Raw genomic sequence first — 17,882 nt, forward strand, 5'->3', positions numbered from 1 at the left:
ATTTTCTTTGCGTTCACTTGGACATCATTTACATTTATTGTTAATTTTCAAATAATCGAGATATGTAAATAGCATTGGGATAAATTTAATTATTTATTTTAAATTGCATTTAATAAGAAATTACAGGTTTATTTGTAAGAAACGTTTTCACATGTTATATATTTTATTACTGTATCCCAAACGTATTTAAACTTTGGTGATTTTTTTTTCTTTTTATTATAAAATAAATTCTGACATGTTTTTTTAACCCTTTTATTAATCAATTATATATATTCTATTAAAATAAATATTTAAACATTTATTTATTTTGCACCATCGGGGCAATGACGTGGCTACTAAACGTGACGTGTCCTTCCTGTATCACCGGAAGAGACCTTGTCGTCTGTCTGCAGTAGAGCTGCTAACAGAAAAACTGCTTTTTTGAGCTTTAATAGCGCAAATCTCTAACAGGTATTTGATAATATCATCTCTTTTAGATTATTACAGCTAATGTGTTATTTTTATTGACGATTTACTCGCCCCGGCTTGTGCTGTTTGTAGCAGTTAGCATGCTAGCTAACTTTCATTTATATATTCAGATGTATTTACTTTATTGGTCGATTATTTCACAATGACAATTGCATTTATAGTAAATAGTACTGGTAACTATCTGTGTATGTGTAATTGAAAATGCAAATATTGTAAATTATTCTAAATTAAGCATTGATTTTTTTTCCCCCTGATTCTCCACAGAATGGTGACAGACGTGCAACTGGCCATATTTGCCAACATGCTTGGTGTGTCCTTGTTCCTCCTGGTAGTTTTATACCACTATGTGGCCGTCAACAACCCTAAAAAGCTGGAGTAGAGTCTTCCCGACCTGTCCCAGAGGATGACTGAAAATGCAAGTTTGACTTTATCTACTAGAAGCTATCTTGATGTATGTTTCATAATTTGTTCTTTAACTATACTCTAATGGAAATGTAAACAAAATCACAACCTCAATGACATTTATTAATGAAACATTCAATTTCCTAGTGTTTTAATATATACTTTGAATAATCTCTTAGCCATCCATATTCATGTGAATACATTATTTGTTATGCACTATCCAGTAAGGGTGTGTTTAGGCAAGAATTTGTTGATATAATATATTGTGATAATGTAGGAAGGAGGATATATTTGTAGTATTTTCCGAGTACTTGACTCTGGTGTTCCAGCATTTACAGATCACATGACTCTTGACAAAGTCGTGTATATATTTGTTGAAACTAAAATATGTACAAAAATCGTCTTTAAAAGCTGCTGGAGTCGACTTAAGTCTTAGCCGGGAACTTCCGGGATTTGATCTTTAAAATATATACTTTATTGAATATTGTTTTGATTGTTTAAGCGCTTTGTGACCCTGGTCTGGAAAAGTGCTATACAAAAAAAAAATAATTACTTCCTTACTTTAGCTGTGGGTGATGTAGTGACTGCTGCCATCTAGCGGCTGTAAGTCTAATTGCAACACACAAATGAACAAACGGTGTTTGTATGTTAGAATCTGAATCAGAAAAAAACTTTTTGCCAGTGTGGCAAAGGAATTTCTTTTGGTCCCATTACAGAATATAAAAAAATAAATAATATGAAAGGTGTAAATAAAAACAGATTATTTTCAAACGCTTTATTGAACAGTAAACCATAAAATAACTTGATAGAAAATAAAATACGATGATTGATAAGTATTATTTAAATTTAGAGTAATAGGAATAATAATTGAATCCAAAAGAACATTTTAATAATTCATATTTTTCTGTGTCTACAGGTCAGATGTGGAAAAGATGCTACCAACATGGAACCTACATTCCAGCCAGTCTTCATCACAAATTGCTTTTTGTTGTTAAAGTTGCACATTAGGTTTCTTTTTTAATAAAAAAACAAAACGAATGATTCAACACTTTGTTACAATTTGCAGTCTTTAAAAATCCAGTTAAAATAACAAGTTTATTGGTCCAGTTACAAATTCATACGTTTACAGTTTACACATTTGGTCACATTTCCCCCAGGGATATGCTACTACCACTATCTGCAGTACTGCCATAACATAAATATATATACAACGGTTATACTAAATAAATATAAAGGACCTTCCATCGTAGTAATATTGATTAGATTATGTATCAAACTCCATTTAAACATGAATAAAATATATAATGCTCGTGTGGTTGATGTTTCAGTCACATTAATACAAGAAAACACATCAAATTTAAAACGAATACCTTCAAGTTTCCTTCACTTTAAATGATAACAATCGACCTTGAAATAATACACGTGAAGATGATAGTGATGCCGACCATGCAAATAAACACTATTAAATTCACTTACTGTATACGTAAGAAGTGATAAACTGCGGAGCTTCAAAGTTCTCATGATGAATGTTCAGATATAATACAACACAAAGGATAGATATGTGACATCTGTGTTTGGAATGTGCTTATCAAGGTGCGTCAGTGCTTCTTAAAGGTTATGATAACAGGTAGTTCAGTACTTTTGTTAACGTGGAAACATCTACTGTAACAAACAATGTAAGATATAGAAGGATTCAAATCAAAGTTTCTGTCATTGTGCAAGGCACTCGACTTCAAGCTACAAGTCTCAGTCGTCACACAATCTGATGATGAATAATATTCCACTTCTCTTCTCGTCACCATGACAACCCATGATTCCTGGATGTGACTGAACTCAAGCGTTGACTTGTTCAGCCAGTAGCAGCGGAGCCTCCAAAACCTGGACACAGACATTTACCGGCTTAATCCATCTTAAATATTCATGAAGGAGAAAGTCATTAAACATGAATCCATATTCACCTGCTGCAGTTTCTCCTCTTCCTCAGGTGACCTGCTGATGACATCGTTCTCTAAATAGCGGAAGGTCCGGTCCGAGTCCATCGTGGTCCCTTTTGAGCCCTGCTTTTTGACTGCCCCTTTGATTGACGTACCTGGTTGTCAAACATTTTTGAGATTAAAACTGGGTTTTAATAAAGCCCAATGAGTTTCTGTTCATGCTAGATCATCGTTCAGATTTGTAGCACAAATGGAAATCAAATACAATTTAAAAGAAAAAACTATATTTCATTATATTTTATTTATTTATATATATATATTATATATTTTTTTATGACTTAAATATGTATATAATGTTGAATATATCATCATTCAAATGTAAAACACGAAAAGAATAAATTAAATTTACATTCTATAAAATGTTTTTTTTAATTAAATTCATAGCATCATCTATAGAAGGTTTTTGTAACATTATTGAAAATAAATACATTGTTATTCATATGTGTAACACAGATAGGAAATGAAATACAAGAAAAATAATTTAATTTAGATTTTATAAAATGTTTCCTTGTTCAGTTCAGAGCATCAACTATAGCAGGTCTCATTACAGTAAACATTTTAACAAAAAAGTGAATATATGTCTATCCATCCATCCGATCCTATCCATCTATATGGATATTCTTATTAAATGTATCATCATTCAAATTTGTAACTCATGATGGGTAAAATAGAAAAACAAACAAACAAAAAAAGGCACCTACATTCCATAACATGTGAAGTTCAGAGCATCATCTTTGTAACATTTTCACACCAAAAAAAAAAACGACCTGAATACATTTACAAATACATTTAAAATACAATACACACAAATTGTTCCAAGTTCAGAGCAGCAACTAAAGTCTTGTGAAATTTTGGCTAAATAAGTTGACGTTATGAAGCTGAAATATTACACGTCTACATGTACCTGTTAGAGTCAAGTGTTGCTGGAGTCCAGGTCTGAGCAACTTCCAAACCCGCACGGTTGCTTCCCCTTTACACGGCAGCTGCATACGTCCGATCAGGGGTTTGCTACCCGGAGTGGACGGGGTCTCCAGTGACCCTGCTCTCCGGATCGGAATGCGGCTCGTGTAAGGTTGTAACTCGCACCTGGACATGCAACGAGGAATGAACGATCACCACTCATGAATCCTTCCAACAATGTCTAATTTGTTAGGATTCAGATACTAAAAAAATCTATGATGTCAATAAACCTACTTGGTGAACTTTACAGAAGAAAGGATGTGACCAGGACCCAACTCCTTTGTGGCCTGAGGAAGTAGACACAAAATAAATGTTAACAAAAAACAACACTAATGGAGGTTATTAAACAAAACAATAATGAATGAGGCTGACCTCTTTCGTCGGCTGCTGGACACTTTTATTATTCCGACCTGCCTTTCCGACACGGGTGGGACGCATGGCAACGGATATGCTGGACCAACCCGGGGATTTGAGTCCACCTGCCTGAAAATCTGGACAGCTGTTGCCTGTAAACCAAATGATGGTCAATAATCACAACATGAAAACACAGAAGAGGCGAATAGAACGCCGTCAATGAAATAAACATGCGATGATGATAGAAGGGCTCACACACACACACACACACTCACGCAGAAATGAGGTGACACAAAGATGGTTTTATTTGTTGAACAGTTGATATTGACAAACACTTGATAACACACGGACATGTTGACTAATACTAGCATTGAAAGTTAGCGTCATGTTTAACACATTTAGCAGATTTGTGAATTGAAAAAGTTGACACAAGTCCTGCTCAGTACATGTTGGATTCATGAATTGAAATTTTAAGTTTCAAAGTCTCCACCTGAGTGGGGAGAACTCATACTTAAGGGGTTTTTAAACACTTAAATCTGCATTTTTTGGAAACAAAAAAACAACACTGCTGCCACTTAGGGCTGAAATGATTCACTGTATGTTTTTGGGAGGAAATCAAAGCACCAAGAAGAAACCTAAGAAAACATGAATGCAAGAATTTAAACTCCTCTCTTTACTCCGCCTATGATGTCGTACTAGAAAACACTCACGGCTGATACTAACCATGGCAACACAAGATTATCATGATCATCAAACTTACAACAAAAGTGTAGAAGTTTACATAAAAAATTATTCCGACCTTCCATCGTTCTTTCAACAAGACAAGAAAAACACAGAGATATGAAAACAGTCAAATATTATTTTGTAACACATTTTACACAACATAAATATATTTAAATCATAAATATCTGCAAGGTTATCACAATGAACATTTAGAGAGTCATATAATTTATCTCCTTTGGCAGTTTTTTAAGCATTTGCTTCATCCAAAACATAAGGAATGATATTAGATTGTTGATTTTGCTTTTACATAGACAGCAAAACTACCGAATTAATTTAGTGATTTGGTAAATACATTTAAATTAATTTAATTAGGATCCAACGAGTCATCACATGATTGCTGTCGATGTAAACTGAGGTGCTGGAATGACAGATCAATTATTGCATTTGCACATTTGACAAAAGACGGTCATTATGAGAATGACAACTTCAATCTCTTTACATTACACAACGTCACATGTAAAGAACACACAAGTGATTTCCTTAAATACAGTGGAATGCAAGTAAAAGGCATGAAGTGATAATAAATTAAAGCTTAATAAAAACAACTTATCATCATGGACATTGAATGCCAATGTTCAATGGATGACCTAAGAAAATAAGAAAATAAATCTTTTTTTACTTGAAAAGAATTCCAGAAAGTTATTTTGGTTGCCATTAAAAAAAATGTTTTAAGTATCAAACTGTTATAGTACCTATAGGAAAAATCTATAATTCCTTCAGTTTGGAAAAGAACAGGGAGCTAATTGGATTCATTTGATGAAGGCAAAAAACAATTAAAGGATATCATTTTCATTTAAAATGTATCTATTCCAGTCAAAATTGAAAAATATAAGAACCATGGCCTTTAATTAAATAATTACAATTAAATAAATCATTTTGAGAGAACATTTATGATATTACATTGTGTGCTTTTTAGTCACATGCCCTCTATTACAGTGTAAACTATTCCAAACCAATGTCCATATAGATGTGTAAGAGACAAATAAAAAGAAGGGCTAGCACCAATTTAACACCACCACGAACACAGTTCTAATATAATTTGGCAAAAAAGTAAATCATAAGGATTCAGTCCTGCGTGGTGGACCCAGCTGGAGTGTTGCTAGCTGGTGGTAGCCCTTGAAGAAGACAGCAGTGCAGGACAGGTAGAGCCTGCAGGGAGGGGAGCAAGGTGGAGAGGCTGGGGGGCTGGAGGGAGTACAGACCTGTCCGACTGACGGAGGCCGGGAGAGGACGGGAGGAGCTCGCCGCGTACACGGAGGAGGACGAGGAGGACGAGGAAGGGGGGGAGACCGGAGGGCGGGAGGGAGCGTGGCTGTTGCAGGGGGAGCGCAGGACGGTGCGATGGTGGGGGGTTCGCCTCTTCTCTTGGGGCTTAGAATCTAGCGAGACACACACATGCACACCTGCTCAGAGGCATGCGGAAGTGGAAGACAAATACCCATGATCCTCTCTGAACCGCCTTATTCTACACTGTCCTCTCTTTTCTCCATCTTCTCCCCCCTCTCTCTCCATCCTCTCAACCGTTCACGGCAGAATGTCGGTCACAGTGAGTCTGGTTCTGCTCAAGATTTCTGCCGTTTACTTTATTTTGATTTACTGGAAGTTTTTCTCTTTTCATATGTAGTGTAATATAAACTGGTAAGTAAATTATCTTAAAATAACTTTGTTATGATTAAATACTTTCAATTTTGTAATATAATATGTAAGGAGCCCTGGCCATGACATTGTGAAAAAAATAATAATTTTACATGGTTCATTTCTGAGATCTTCTAATGTTGCGGCTGCAGTAGCAGACTTGCGCTCTCTCGGCTGTATCCTGGACAAATGCATGCAATGTTGTTGTGTGTTGTATTATTGTTCATATCATCATTATTGTGTATGAACCATGTAAAACCATGTATTAAAAACAGACGCCAAAAAAAACACGTTAAAAAAAAGTACTTTCTATAACCGATGCATTTTGTTTTTAATTAAATTGGATAAAACAATATTTTGCCTACCATTAAGTCACTGAGATAAACCAACATTACGACCCAAACTAATGGACACAAGCAGGTGTTTCCAACTAAATCAAGTTTACAATATTATCAAGATACCAATACTGGATAATAATGGCGTAAACATTTGAAAAATGAATCTTAAACTTCATTATTAACAGAGGAGACACAAGGTGCAACTTTTACTATATTTGTTCAACTATTTAACGCTAAGCAATAATAAAATAAATTCAACAAATATGGGTTCCTTTTTTGTTGCAATGAAATCCTCAGGCTGATAAACTATTTCATATTAACCCAACTTTCGTCTACGGTGCACCGAAAGTGACATGGATATTTTTATTTTTTATTTATCTCGAGATACTAGTATCTTAAGTGAAACTTTAGCTTAAGAGGATCCCAAATATTCTCCAGTAATGGTGGTGAACTAGTCTATTTGGTGACTTTGTTTTCGATTAATGTAGTAAATGTTCATAACTGTAGTTGTTTAGTTTAGCCACTAGATGACGTACACAAAGTCATTCAAGTTCATCTTTATTGACGAGCAGTAAACAGGCCTTGGTTACCGGTGGATGTATGGAAAGTGTTAGTTTCACAGCTTGATCCTGTGAGTAAGTCCTGTAAGGCGGAGGCAGTTATTCTAGAAATTCTCGTTCATCGTTCAAAAAGTATTCTAGCTCGATCTTCTTTTTTGTTGCTTTCATTATCTACTCCTCATAGCGATACCGATTCCAAGACAAAAGCGCAACAATTCCGGAAGCTGGTCCTCACGAACTGACCTTCGCCATGCCAACGAGCACACGCTAACAATGAACGTTGCTGTCTAGTGGCTAAACTTTAGAACTACAGTTATGAACAATCACTACCCTATTCGAAAAAAGACTTGTCACTAAAATAACTACTTCACCATCATTACTGAAGAATATTTCTGGTCTTTCTTAGCTTAATATACAATTATAATTAAGATATAATTAACTAGTGTGTCAAAATAACACTAGACGTGAATTTCATGAGATACGAGTATCACGAGACATGGTTAACTCAAGATAAAAACATTATTCATCCATGTCACCTCTGGGGCTCCGTATGTGTCCAACTCTTTTGCTTTTAAACTTCTGGAACGTCCTAAAAGAATCCCACATCGGCTCACTTCTTCTCTTTTATTTAATGATCGCCAAAAACAAGTATAAAGCCACAGCTCTAATGTTAATTATTAATGCATAACCACTCACCCTTCACAGACGAGTACATCTTGTTTCCTCGTCCGTTACCATGCGCGCCGCCGATGTGCTGGCTTCTGGGAGGGGGGCAGCCGAAGGTGAAACTGGGAGAACTGTGCATCTTGGGCGAGGGTGTCTGGCTGCTGCTGCTGTGGCTGTAGCAGCGCACTCGACTGATGGTGTTCTCCGACGCCGAGCCGGTGAGACAGCTGCTGGCAAAATCGGGTCAGACGATGAATTAAGAGACATTTTCAATATGTAAGTGGTAAGTAAGTCATTTTTATTTGTATAGCGCTTTTCCAGACCAGGGTCACAAAGCGCTTAAACAATCAAAACAAAATTCAATAAAGTATATACTTTAAAGGGCAAGATAAAACTGATAACACAACAGGAGTTCCAGAAAATCAAGGAAAAGCCTCCGTGTGAATACAGGCCAAAGTAAAAGGTGGATGATCTTAGTTACTAGTTGTATGTGAAATCAATTGAAAAATGTAGTACATTTCTTATGAAATATTTGCTTTTTCATGACTTATTACTAGAATAAATTGTTGTGAAATATAAAAATAAAAAAAATCTAAAACACATGCTGTAGTTTTTTTTTTACAGGTTTATTGCAATTTGTTTCAATATTATAAATAAGACATTATCTTGCGATTCTTTCAGTGGACCCTTCTTCAAAATGTCTTTTCAGTAAACGCCAAGATGGAGTGGAGATCTTCAAAAACAAGTGAGGTATCAATGCAGAGAAGTCCAGTGGACAGACAGACAAGTGGTACAGCAAAAAATAATTCTGTCTTCAAGCCACTCCTTTTCCAAAATGACAGTAAAACATCTGTCTTTTGCAGCAGTGAGCAAGACTTTTTATGCCATTGGTGAAAGTTGGCAAGCCAAAATTCACCATCTCTCCACTTGTTTGAAGTTTTAGGAGAAGATTTGTTGTCCAAAAAAAGGATCATCAGACCAAAAACCTCTTCCACTGAGTCACAGCTTGTAGCGGTTCATCAGGACCGACAAAAAAATGACCAATCGGCAATTTTTCGTCAATAAGTATCGAAGAAGATTTTGTATTCTGTGAACCTATAGCTGTAAAGCCAGCACAGGTACAGTCGTTAAAATTGAAAAAAAAATGAATTGAAAAGACATTTCAATGGACTTACCGAGTGAGGGTCTTCGGTGGCGACCCTCTGCTGCTGTTGTTGTTCAATCTCTGCGAGGGGTTGGACGAGGCGTGTGGCAGAGCTTTGTTGTTCCGCAGATGTTTGAGGATCACGGCTCGTAGGTTGCTCAGACAGTTGTGCTCGGACAACACCAGCCTGGGCCACGGGTTGCATTCCTCCATGTCCAGGGCTGAGATGGCCACTGCACTGCCGACCTGATCGAGGAAGAAAATCAACTCAAAAAACTGCACATCAGCTAGAAAAGTTCTGAAGGAGAAATTTTTTACTTGATTATAAATATCAGGCGTGTATTTAGGAGGTAAAGAGGAAGGTGGCGGCGGAGTTGCTCGTCCGTTGTCGTGACACGCTGGCGGGATGATGTTCATGGATTTCCCTGTGTTGTAGTTGCATTCTAAAGTGTAACTATTGGGAGAGAGAAGTCACATGATTACCCGTTAATTATCTAAATCAATCAAGAGTATTTTAACATCTATATACCTGTGAAGGAGTCCTATGGCCTTGTGGACGGCCACCCGGCCGCTCCCTTCCTTGGACAGTCCTCCCTTCCGGTCCCGAGCGTACATGTTCTTCTCCGTAAAGTTACACCCCGAGAAATCGAAATGGGCCGAGTTTAATGAGATGAGTTTTGGAAAGAGGATGTTCTCCACCTGACGACACAAGAGCACAGGTTAACACAGGGTTCCCCCCTGGTTTCTTAAGCCTTGTGTTATTTCAGGGTCAAAGGTGAATGACTTCCCTGGCTTACAGTGGTGCAGGTCATTAACTTTGACCTAGAGAATAACTGACTTTGGGCCTGAGGGTCACCTTGACCCTGAGATAACACAAGGGTTAAAAAGTGTTAAAAGGCATGCATCAAATCTCACACATTCCTGAAGTAGCTTCACGTCAAAACAAATCTCCATGTGTGTATTCAAAAGTTTATAAAGTTCAAGTTTAAAAATCCTTTGCAAATCTGTAGTATTAGAACACTTTTCAAAAAATGGAAATGTGACTTAAAAAGCTTCGACTTCATCTTACTCAATTTATTTATTTTTGTTTCAAAAAATCTGGTTAGTTCTCAGTGTATAGTTTCCTGCGCGGACAGAAATTGGTCTTGGAAAAAACCCTTTAGAAATTTGCAAGGCACTTAAGAAAATACTTTCCCCTTAAACATGTTTTAGTTTATTTCTTAAACTTTTTTAGGGAATACAAATCAACTGCAAAATTTAAAATCAATATCTATTATTATTTTTAAATTCTTAAGAGCCGATGTAAAAATAAGGCCTTAATTTGCATTAAAATGTCTTGAAGTCTTAACCCTTGGGTTATCTTAGAGTCAAGGCGACCCAAAGGCCCGGAAATAAATGTTTTTGTGGTATCCCTTGTGTTGTCTTGGGTCAAGATAAACAACCTCCACCACATATGTATTTCTGGAAGCCAGGGAGGTTGTTCACCTTGACCCAAGACAACACAAGGGATACCACAAACACGTTTGTTTTTGGGCCTCGGGGCCCCCTTGACCCTGAGACAACACAAGGGTTAAAAATGAGAACACATGATAACAGCGAAAACAAAACAACTTCAACGTGGGTAATAATTTATCAATATCATGCTTGCATCTATAATTGGTGCTTTTTCTTTCTTTACAATTTGGTTGATTGTCGATCGGTCCTTGAGTCAATTTCAACTGAGAAATGAATTAAACTCATCTTAAACTGTGCTCTCAGTGTTCACTTAAATCTCACCTGCTGGACCTCATTGGGAAGGTTGTTCCCGTACATGAAGCATCCACGTTTGGAGGCGTGTCCGTGCAGGTCCACGTAATAGGCCACGCCCCCTTCCTGGATTTTTACCGATTCCGGTTCTACCATGTGCGGCTCCGTCACGCCGACAGTAGCCGAATCCGGAGTCTCCGAAAAGCTTTGGCTTCTTTGCTCCTCCTTCTCAAACTCAGAGTTCAGCCAGTGGTTCTCCTCGGTCACCATGCGGACCTCCGTCTCGATCGAGTCCGAGCCGTCGGCGTTTCGCTGGTTCAGGGACGCCTCGAGAGGAGTGAGTTCTGGTGACCGATTCTCGACGGGTTTGTCGACGTTGAGGGGAGGAGCCTCTGCTTCTGAGCCACCGTTGCATGAGTTGTTCATGAGGTAGTGTCTGTGATAGTAGAGCAGGAGGGCTTTGGCCGCGTAGATGGAGGGATGGAGCTCAGGGCTTGGGTTCAGGTATTGTCTGTTGAGGTTCACACCCCTGGAGTCAGTCCTGTAGTCACAAGGAATACAAGATCAAGAACAGGTTGATAAACATCAGAAATACTTGATGTATTTTTAATAAAGAACAGTTACCCATATAAAACGACATCACAATTTTAAATGCATTGGAAGAAATAAGTCAAAGTTATTTATACTTCCTTTAAAAAGTTTTTTCAGGCTCGATTAACTATTATATAAGAATTATTTAAGAATTAAACCAGAAACTGTGGCCAGTGGTATTAATGCAACATAGTGTGGGTACAGAATGAAAGAAAGAAATAAGATAACACACAAGATAAGCAATAGAAAAACAGAACCAAGCACCAAGGAAGCAGTTCTTCATTATGTCTGAATTTTGTTAATTTTTTTTTTGTTGAAATTCTGTTGATTATATTATTTGTTAATCACAATAAAACAAGAAAAGAGAAAACTATTTTGCATATAGAGAACCTCCCAGGGGGAAATGGATGTACAGTAAAATATTATCATATTTCTTAGCAAATTATGTCAATATTTTACATTCATTAGTCGGTTTTACAACTAAAAATACAACGACTATCAGCGTTAAAAGAGGCGAATGTATCCTCTCATCCACAGTTATCGCTCGGATTTGATAGTTCTTTTAGCTGGATTTGATAAATCCTTTTGGCTGTCAAAGATTGACCTTTAGACCACCAGTCCTGCTCGCACTAATAGTACCAGACAGGTATTTGGCCATCATTGACATTATTAAATTGTACTGTGTTTTTGTATATTATTGTGTTTTTGCTTTATTTGTATGTGATGTACTATGTAAACTGTCTGCATCTTTGTTAAGGACTCAAATGGAAAGTAGCATTGTGCTAAATCTGGTGCAGCCATCTTTTTAATGGAACTGCACATTGTCCTTTTAAATAAACTGAAACTGAACTGCTGCAACAAAATCTGAATATTTATATGTTAATCAATTAAAAAATACTGATTTCTTTCATTTTATACACACATTTTTTAAACATATAATTTTTAAATTGCTACAGTGCTGTTGAATATCAATACACTATAGTGAAAAAACAACAAACCTTCATTACAGTGCATCAATATTTTCCTCCTCTAATGAATATATGCAACAGATCACTCGACTGTCGTGGGCATCATCTTACCTGTAGTGACCTCGGATGACTCCGTCTGGGTTGAGCATGGGCACGAGCTTGAACACAAACATCTTGCGCAGCATGTGGGCCCGCGGGTCGTCCGCTCGCAGGATGAAATTCAGAAACCCATTGAACACGAAGGAGGACGGAGTTTCCCCCGGGTGCACGCGGCTGCTCAGGAAGAACACCTGAAAACCAACGGAGATGATGCACTTCCGTCGGTCAGGATTAGAAGACAGAAGTGAAGAAGATTGGGTCACCTTTTTGCCGGTGAAACAGTGAGGCCTCGGAGTGTCGGCGTCGGGAAAAAGCCGAGCCAGTCTGGGCTCTCTTCGATCTTGCATTCCGCTGCAGTTTGTCACAGTGATCAGGTCCACCCTGTTTCCATCCAGAGAGTGGCACAGCAACTCTCTGTGGTAATACACCTCAGCCGGCGGGCTAAAAAGTAAGAGCAGATTTGTGCTGTGTCTCAAATCGCATACTACTCTTAGTATGCTAGAAGTTAGTATGCATCAGTTTAGTGTACATACTAACTAGTATGCAAATTCTCCACAGATAGTATGTCTCAAATCAAACACTGCTGCTACACACTAACCGGAGATCACATGACAGCTTCTTCTTCTACTTCTATTTAACGATGTTGCAACCAGCTGTTTGAACGCTATCGCCGACACCTGCTGGCAGCACGTTTTGCAAGTTTGGGAAAAGAAATAAAGAAAAAATATGAGAATCTAAAGAATCGTGAGATATTTAAGCTGGTATCAGCAGCGAAGACGTCTCATCCTCCTACTGCTGCGGAAAATGCACCTGTAAGTATATGCATATATATGCATTTATATATGACGTAACTTCCGTTTAAAACGTCACTAAGATGGCGGCTGTTTAGTGTGGTTAGTGTCCATCGAACCATGCTCAGTTTTGTGGGCGTGATAGTACGCCAATTTAGTGTGCATGGCGCACTAAATTTCGCATACTAAGAATTGAGACGCACTAACGCACTAAAAATACTAACTTTTAGTACGCTAGTATGCGATTTGAGACACAGCGAGTGTCAGACGAAATAAAAAGATGGCTGATCCCTCTACAGCCGCTTACCTAGTTGGACTGAGTCGAGAAATGTTTGTGAATTTTTCCTCCAACTGCTGCAGCATCTCCTGGCAGTCGGTGTAAGAGAAGGGATAGCAGAAAGAGAAGTAGGTTGTAGCCCCTCGCACTTCGGAGAAGCGATGCACCAGCGACAGGACGAACGCGTCGTCTACAGTCTGCAAAAAGACCAGAAGATGTTAACTTAAATGCACGAGACGAGCACAAGTAAAGTTAATACCTCACACGTGGGTCTGTCTCGTATCCTCTCCCAACATTCTTTCCCAGGCACAGTGCGCACGAGAGGAGCCATGCCTTGGTTGTAGAGTATTCTCTGGTTGTTCATGTTCATCATGTTGATTTTTATCGTCTTACCAGGCAGGACGCCACGTACACTGAAGTAAAACCATGACCTGAAATACAAATAACAAAAGAGTTTTTCGGACAATGGTATCAAATGAATGTTTTCGTATCCAAACTACTTCACCTGTTGCCGTTTTCGTATTCCGTTCCTTCGCAGTCCGGTTTGACCCAAACGTTAAACTCAAGCTCGGGCAGTATATTTGACCGTATCGATGTAACGTCGTTGATCAACTTCTCGACTTTCTCCACCCGGGCCAGGTTTCCACTTTCAAACTTGGAGGAGAAAATGACTTTACCGAAGCAAACCTCCATCCTTCAAGCTCTGCAACGAAACACAGTACGACAGCGTGATTAAAAGAATGAAAACTACGGATCAATCATATGTGGACCAAGAAACTAAGTATACTTGAGTATAAGGAAAGTATCAGTGAACTATTTTGAATAATGGTATGTCAAACGTAAACTTCAATTATACTCCATTAGTAGTTTACAATAAATATTTTCTTAGTACACTTGAATGCACTTGTTTTTGTTAAGGGATGTTAAAAGTAAACTTCAAGTATACCACTATACAATTTTAGTACAACACAACTATACTCATATAGTACACTTAAATGTACTTATTTTTGCTAGAGGGTGGCCACAAGTGAAATTCACACATACTATTTAAAGTTTTGTGTAAAAAAAAAAGTATACTCATACTCATAGTACACTTAAATATAAATATTTTGCTAAGGGATGTCAAGAGTACATTTCAAGTATTCTACTCCAATTTAAGTATAACATGAGTGTACTCATAGTACACTTGAATATACATATTTTTTCTAAGGCTTCAAGTATTCTACTTCATTGGTATGTTATACTAGTTATACTCATAGTACTTCCAATTATACTTACTTTTGCCAAGGGATGTCAAAAGTACACTTCAGGTATACTTCTTCATATTTGTATAAAATAATTATACTCATAGTACTTCTAATTATACGTACTTTTATCAAGGGATGTCAAAAGTACACTTCAAGTATACTACTTCTTCTTTGTATAAAATAAGTATACTCACAGTACATCTAATTATACTTACTTTTGCTAAAGGGTGTCAAACTACTTCAAGCACACTACTTGCATTTTAGAATAAAATAAGAATACTCATGGTATACTTGGATATCCTTAGTTTTTCTAGGTGATGGCAAATGTAAATACAAGAATATTTCTTAAATTATAATATAGAATAAGTGTATACTAGTACTATTTGGGGTATTGCACATAGAGGAAATAACAACACAAATAAACTACCCATCATGCAACATTGGCAGCTATTATTAAAGGAATTATATCATATTGGACGCAATCCAAATATTCTCTGTTTATGGCCTAATTTCGATGTAATGCGGATGAATGGCGACATCTAGTGGACATTTTCAACACAACCACAAATATTCGGTCTCGCAAATTATTGTTTATCTGTGTAATAATAGGCTTTATTGTTTTTTCTGCAGACGTTGCACTGAATCAAGGCTGACATTTAAAAATGGCTGCTTATGTTTGTCCGCCACAGTAAAAGCTCAGAAAATGCAGTCAAACGGGTTCGTGCAGGAGCTTGTTTGACAACAGCTGATCGACCTCGCATGCAAGATAAACAAAGGGTTGACAGTGTCGAGGTGTAGAATGATGATTCATGCAGTTATTTTCAAATATTTAAAAAAAAAATGTTGCGCCAGAGTTCAATGACAAGCGTCTGTTGCTAACAACGCTAACGCTCGTATCTAAGCTAGCTTAGCTTCCAAAAAAAAACATGGTTTTAGACGGTATCGACCAATATTGTAAAACACATACGACACAACAATATTATCTTTTTTTTTTAGCGTTTTGCACGACAATAAAACATTTATAACCGACGACCAACTAGTCTTACTTGTCTGTTGTCGAGTCTATTTATGTTTTCGTCGCCCTTCAGTCCTCAGTACGACGCTCGTCGTGCTGCGTTCAGGCTCATCAGGAAAAACGAATAATTCCGAAAACAACCGAAGGCTAAAAGTTGCATTTCTTTAAGGAGGAGCCCATTAAATGGGTTCAGGTGATAATTTTAAAATTCGGTTTATTTATAAGCTTCTGATGATAAAAGGTAAATACTAAAGCTCGAAAAATAGGAACAAATGAATGAGTTGCCTTTGATGTCATCACAGGACTATATAAATAGTGTTTGACTCCATCACTGTCAGAAAACACCATTTTTATCATCTTTACAGGTAATCAGGATGATTTATTTATTTATTATTATTTTTAGAGGTAAAACAACTGTTTAAAGATCAATGTAGTAAACAATAGTCACGAGAGTTTCGCATTCACAGTAGGAAAAAAAAACAAAAAAACAAAAAACAAAAACAGGTCTATACATCAAAATAGATGATGTATGCATGTCTATGAATAATCCATGCATATACATATAGATAGTTTACACATTTATCGACAGCAGCTTAACTGCCTTTTCTTTATGAAAATGTTGTTTTTATTATTATTATTAAACCTATATGGATTTTCCCCCAAAAAAAGTTTGAGGGAGTTTGGTTTTCTGCTCTTGTGGTATCACGCATATATTGAACACATAATCGAAATTATATTATTTTATGGTGCATCAATGGTAAGATGTAACGTTTATTATTGATATATATATGTATCTTTCACTTTTGATTCAAGAATTTTTGTATTTCTTTACCGTATTATTTTCCAAATAAAGTTCATATTACAGGTTATTTAGAGAGAAAGAGCGTTAACATTTATCTAAAATATTATTGTGAAAAAATATAAAAATCACAGAAACATACTGACCATTAAAATTCCATTTATATTTAAGATATATTTTCTTGTAAATCAATCATAGCTGGTTCTTTCTTTCGTACTGCTCAACTCAAGACAAAACAATTAACAGTTAATATATCAGAATTATAGTGACATATTTTGTGGATATAACCAAAGACACATATCATTCTTTATTTAATGGACAAAGATTCTGTCTTGCATTGTTGTATCCAATTGATATTACTGTATTGTGATCTATTATTATTTATTAAACAGCTGTATCCATTAGCCTTCTTTAATTTATTAAATAGAATAAATACAAATTAAACAGGTAGTATTTGTGGACATCAATACTTTCTGTCCCGCTAATTAAGCTCTTCCTGTTGTGATCGCCACATCTAGGGGATAAAAGAGCCACATGCAGCTCAGGAAACTGTGGGTTTCCTTCCACTGTCCTAAATAATTAAGATGGGGCATCATCTGCCATTTGGCCCCTTATCAGGATCACAGTGGGTCTTTCCCAGCTACACAGGGCAAGAAGCAGCACAACACAAGGCACACAAAATTGTCCAGTCACCACTGAGCCTTGATGTGTTAAAAACAACAATGCCTGGGTGAGATTAGTTTGTATTTCCTTTCAAAATAAAGCAATACATATTTAGAAGAAAAGTTTTTTGGTATCATATTTACATGTTCCTTTTTTTTTAGATTTAAAAAAATATATAATGTCTGATGTTATATGTCATAATCTTACATTTTATCTACATTTTTTCCTGTTATGTACATTTTTATCGTTATAAACATAATTATTTGGCAGATATAACATTTAAAATGTTTTCTTTTTTTTAGCATATATGTTTATTATTTATTTATTTAATTTCAATAATTTATGTAGCAAAGGGTTGCATTTGTTTTCATTTAATAATTTA

The 17,882-nt window shown here is 36.6% G+C and overlaps 2 protein-coding genes across 2 annotated transcripts; one reads left to right on the forward strand and one right to left on the reverse strand.

Moving 5' to 3' along the window:
• Positions 1-733: 733 nt before the first annotated feature.
• Positions 734-1,916, forward strand: ost4 (oligosaccharyltransferase complex subunit 4 (non-catalytic)). Its single transcript, XM_087812743.1, has 2 exons — positions 734-883; positions 1,787-1,916. Exon 1 carries the CDS (start codon positions 734-736, stop codon positions 845-847), a length of 114 nt encoding a protein of 37 aa, XP_087668869.1. The 3' UTR covers positions 848-883; positions 1,787-1,916.
• Positions 1,917-1,946: 30 nt separating this feature from the next.
• On the reverse strand, positions 1,947-16,189 carry agbl5 (AGBL carboxypeptidase 5). Its single transcript, XM_087812742.1, has 17 exons — positions 16,070-16,189; positions 14,282-14,479; positions 14,036-14,207; positions 13,807-13,973; positions 12,972-13,149; positions 12,721-12,899; positions 11,081-11,591; positions 9,834-10,003; positions 9,623-9,758; positions 9,336-9,550; positions 8,191-8,387; positions 6,164-6,340; positions 4,197-4,330; positions 4,059-4,111; positions 3,769-3,950; positions 2,829-2,959; positions 1,947-2,748 (listed from the first exon to the last, which is right to left on the reverse strand). Exons 2-17 carry the CDS (start codon positions 14,467-14,469, stop codon positions 2,704-2,706), a joined length of 2,835 nt encoding a protein of 944 aa, XP_087668868.1. The 5' UTR covers positions 14,470-14,479; positions 16,070-16,189; the 3' UTR covers positions 1,947-2,703.
• Positions 16,190-17,882: the final 1,693 nt, after the last annotated feature.

This window comes from Callionymus lyra, chromosome 17, assembly GCF_982586985.1.
Source record: "Callionymus lyra chromosome 17, fCalLyr1.hap1.1, whole genome shotgun sequence".
Taxonomy (NCBI): Eukaryota; Metazoa; Chordata; class Actinopteri; order Syngnathiformes; family Callionymidae; genus Callionymus; species Callionymus lyra.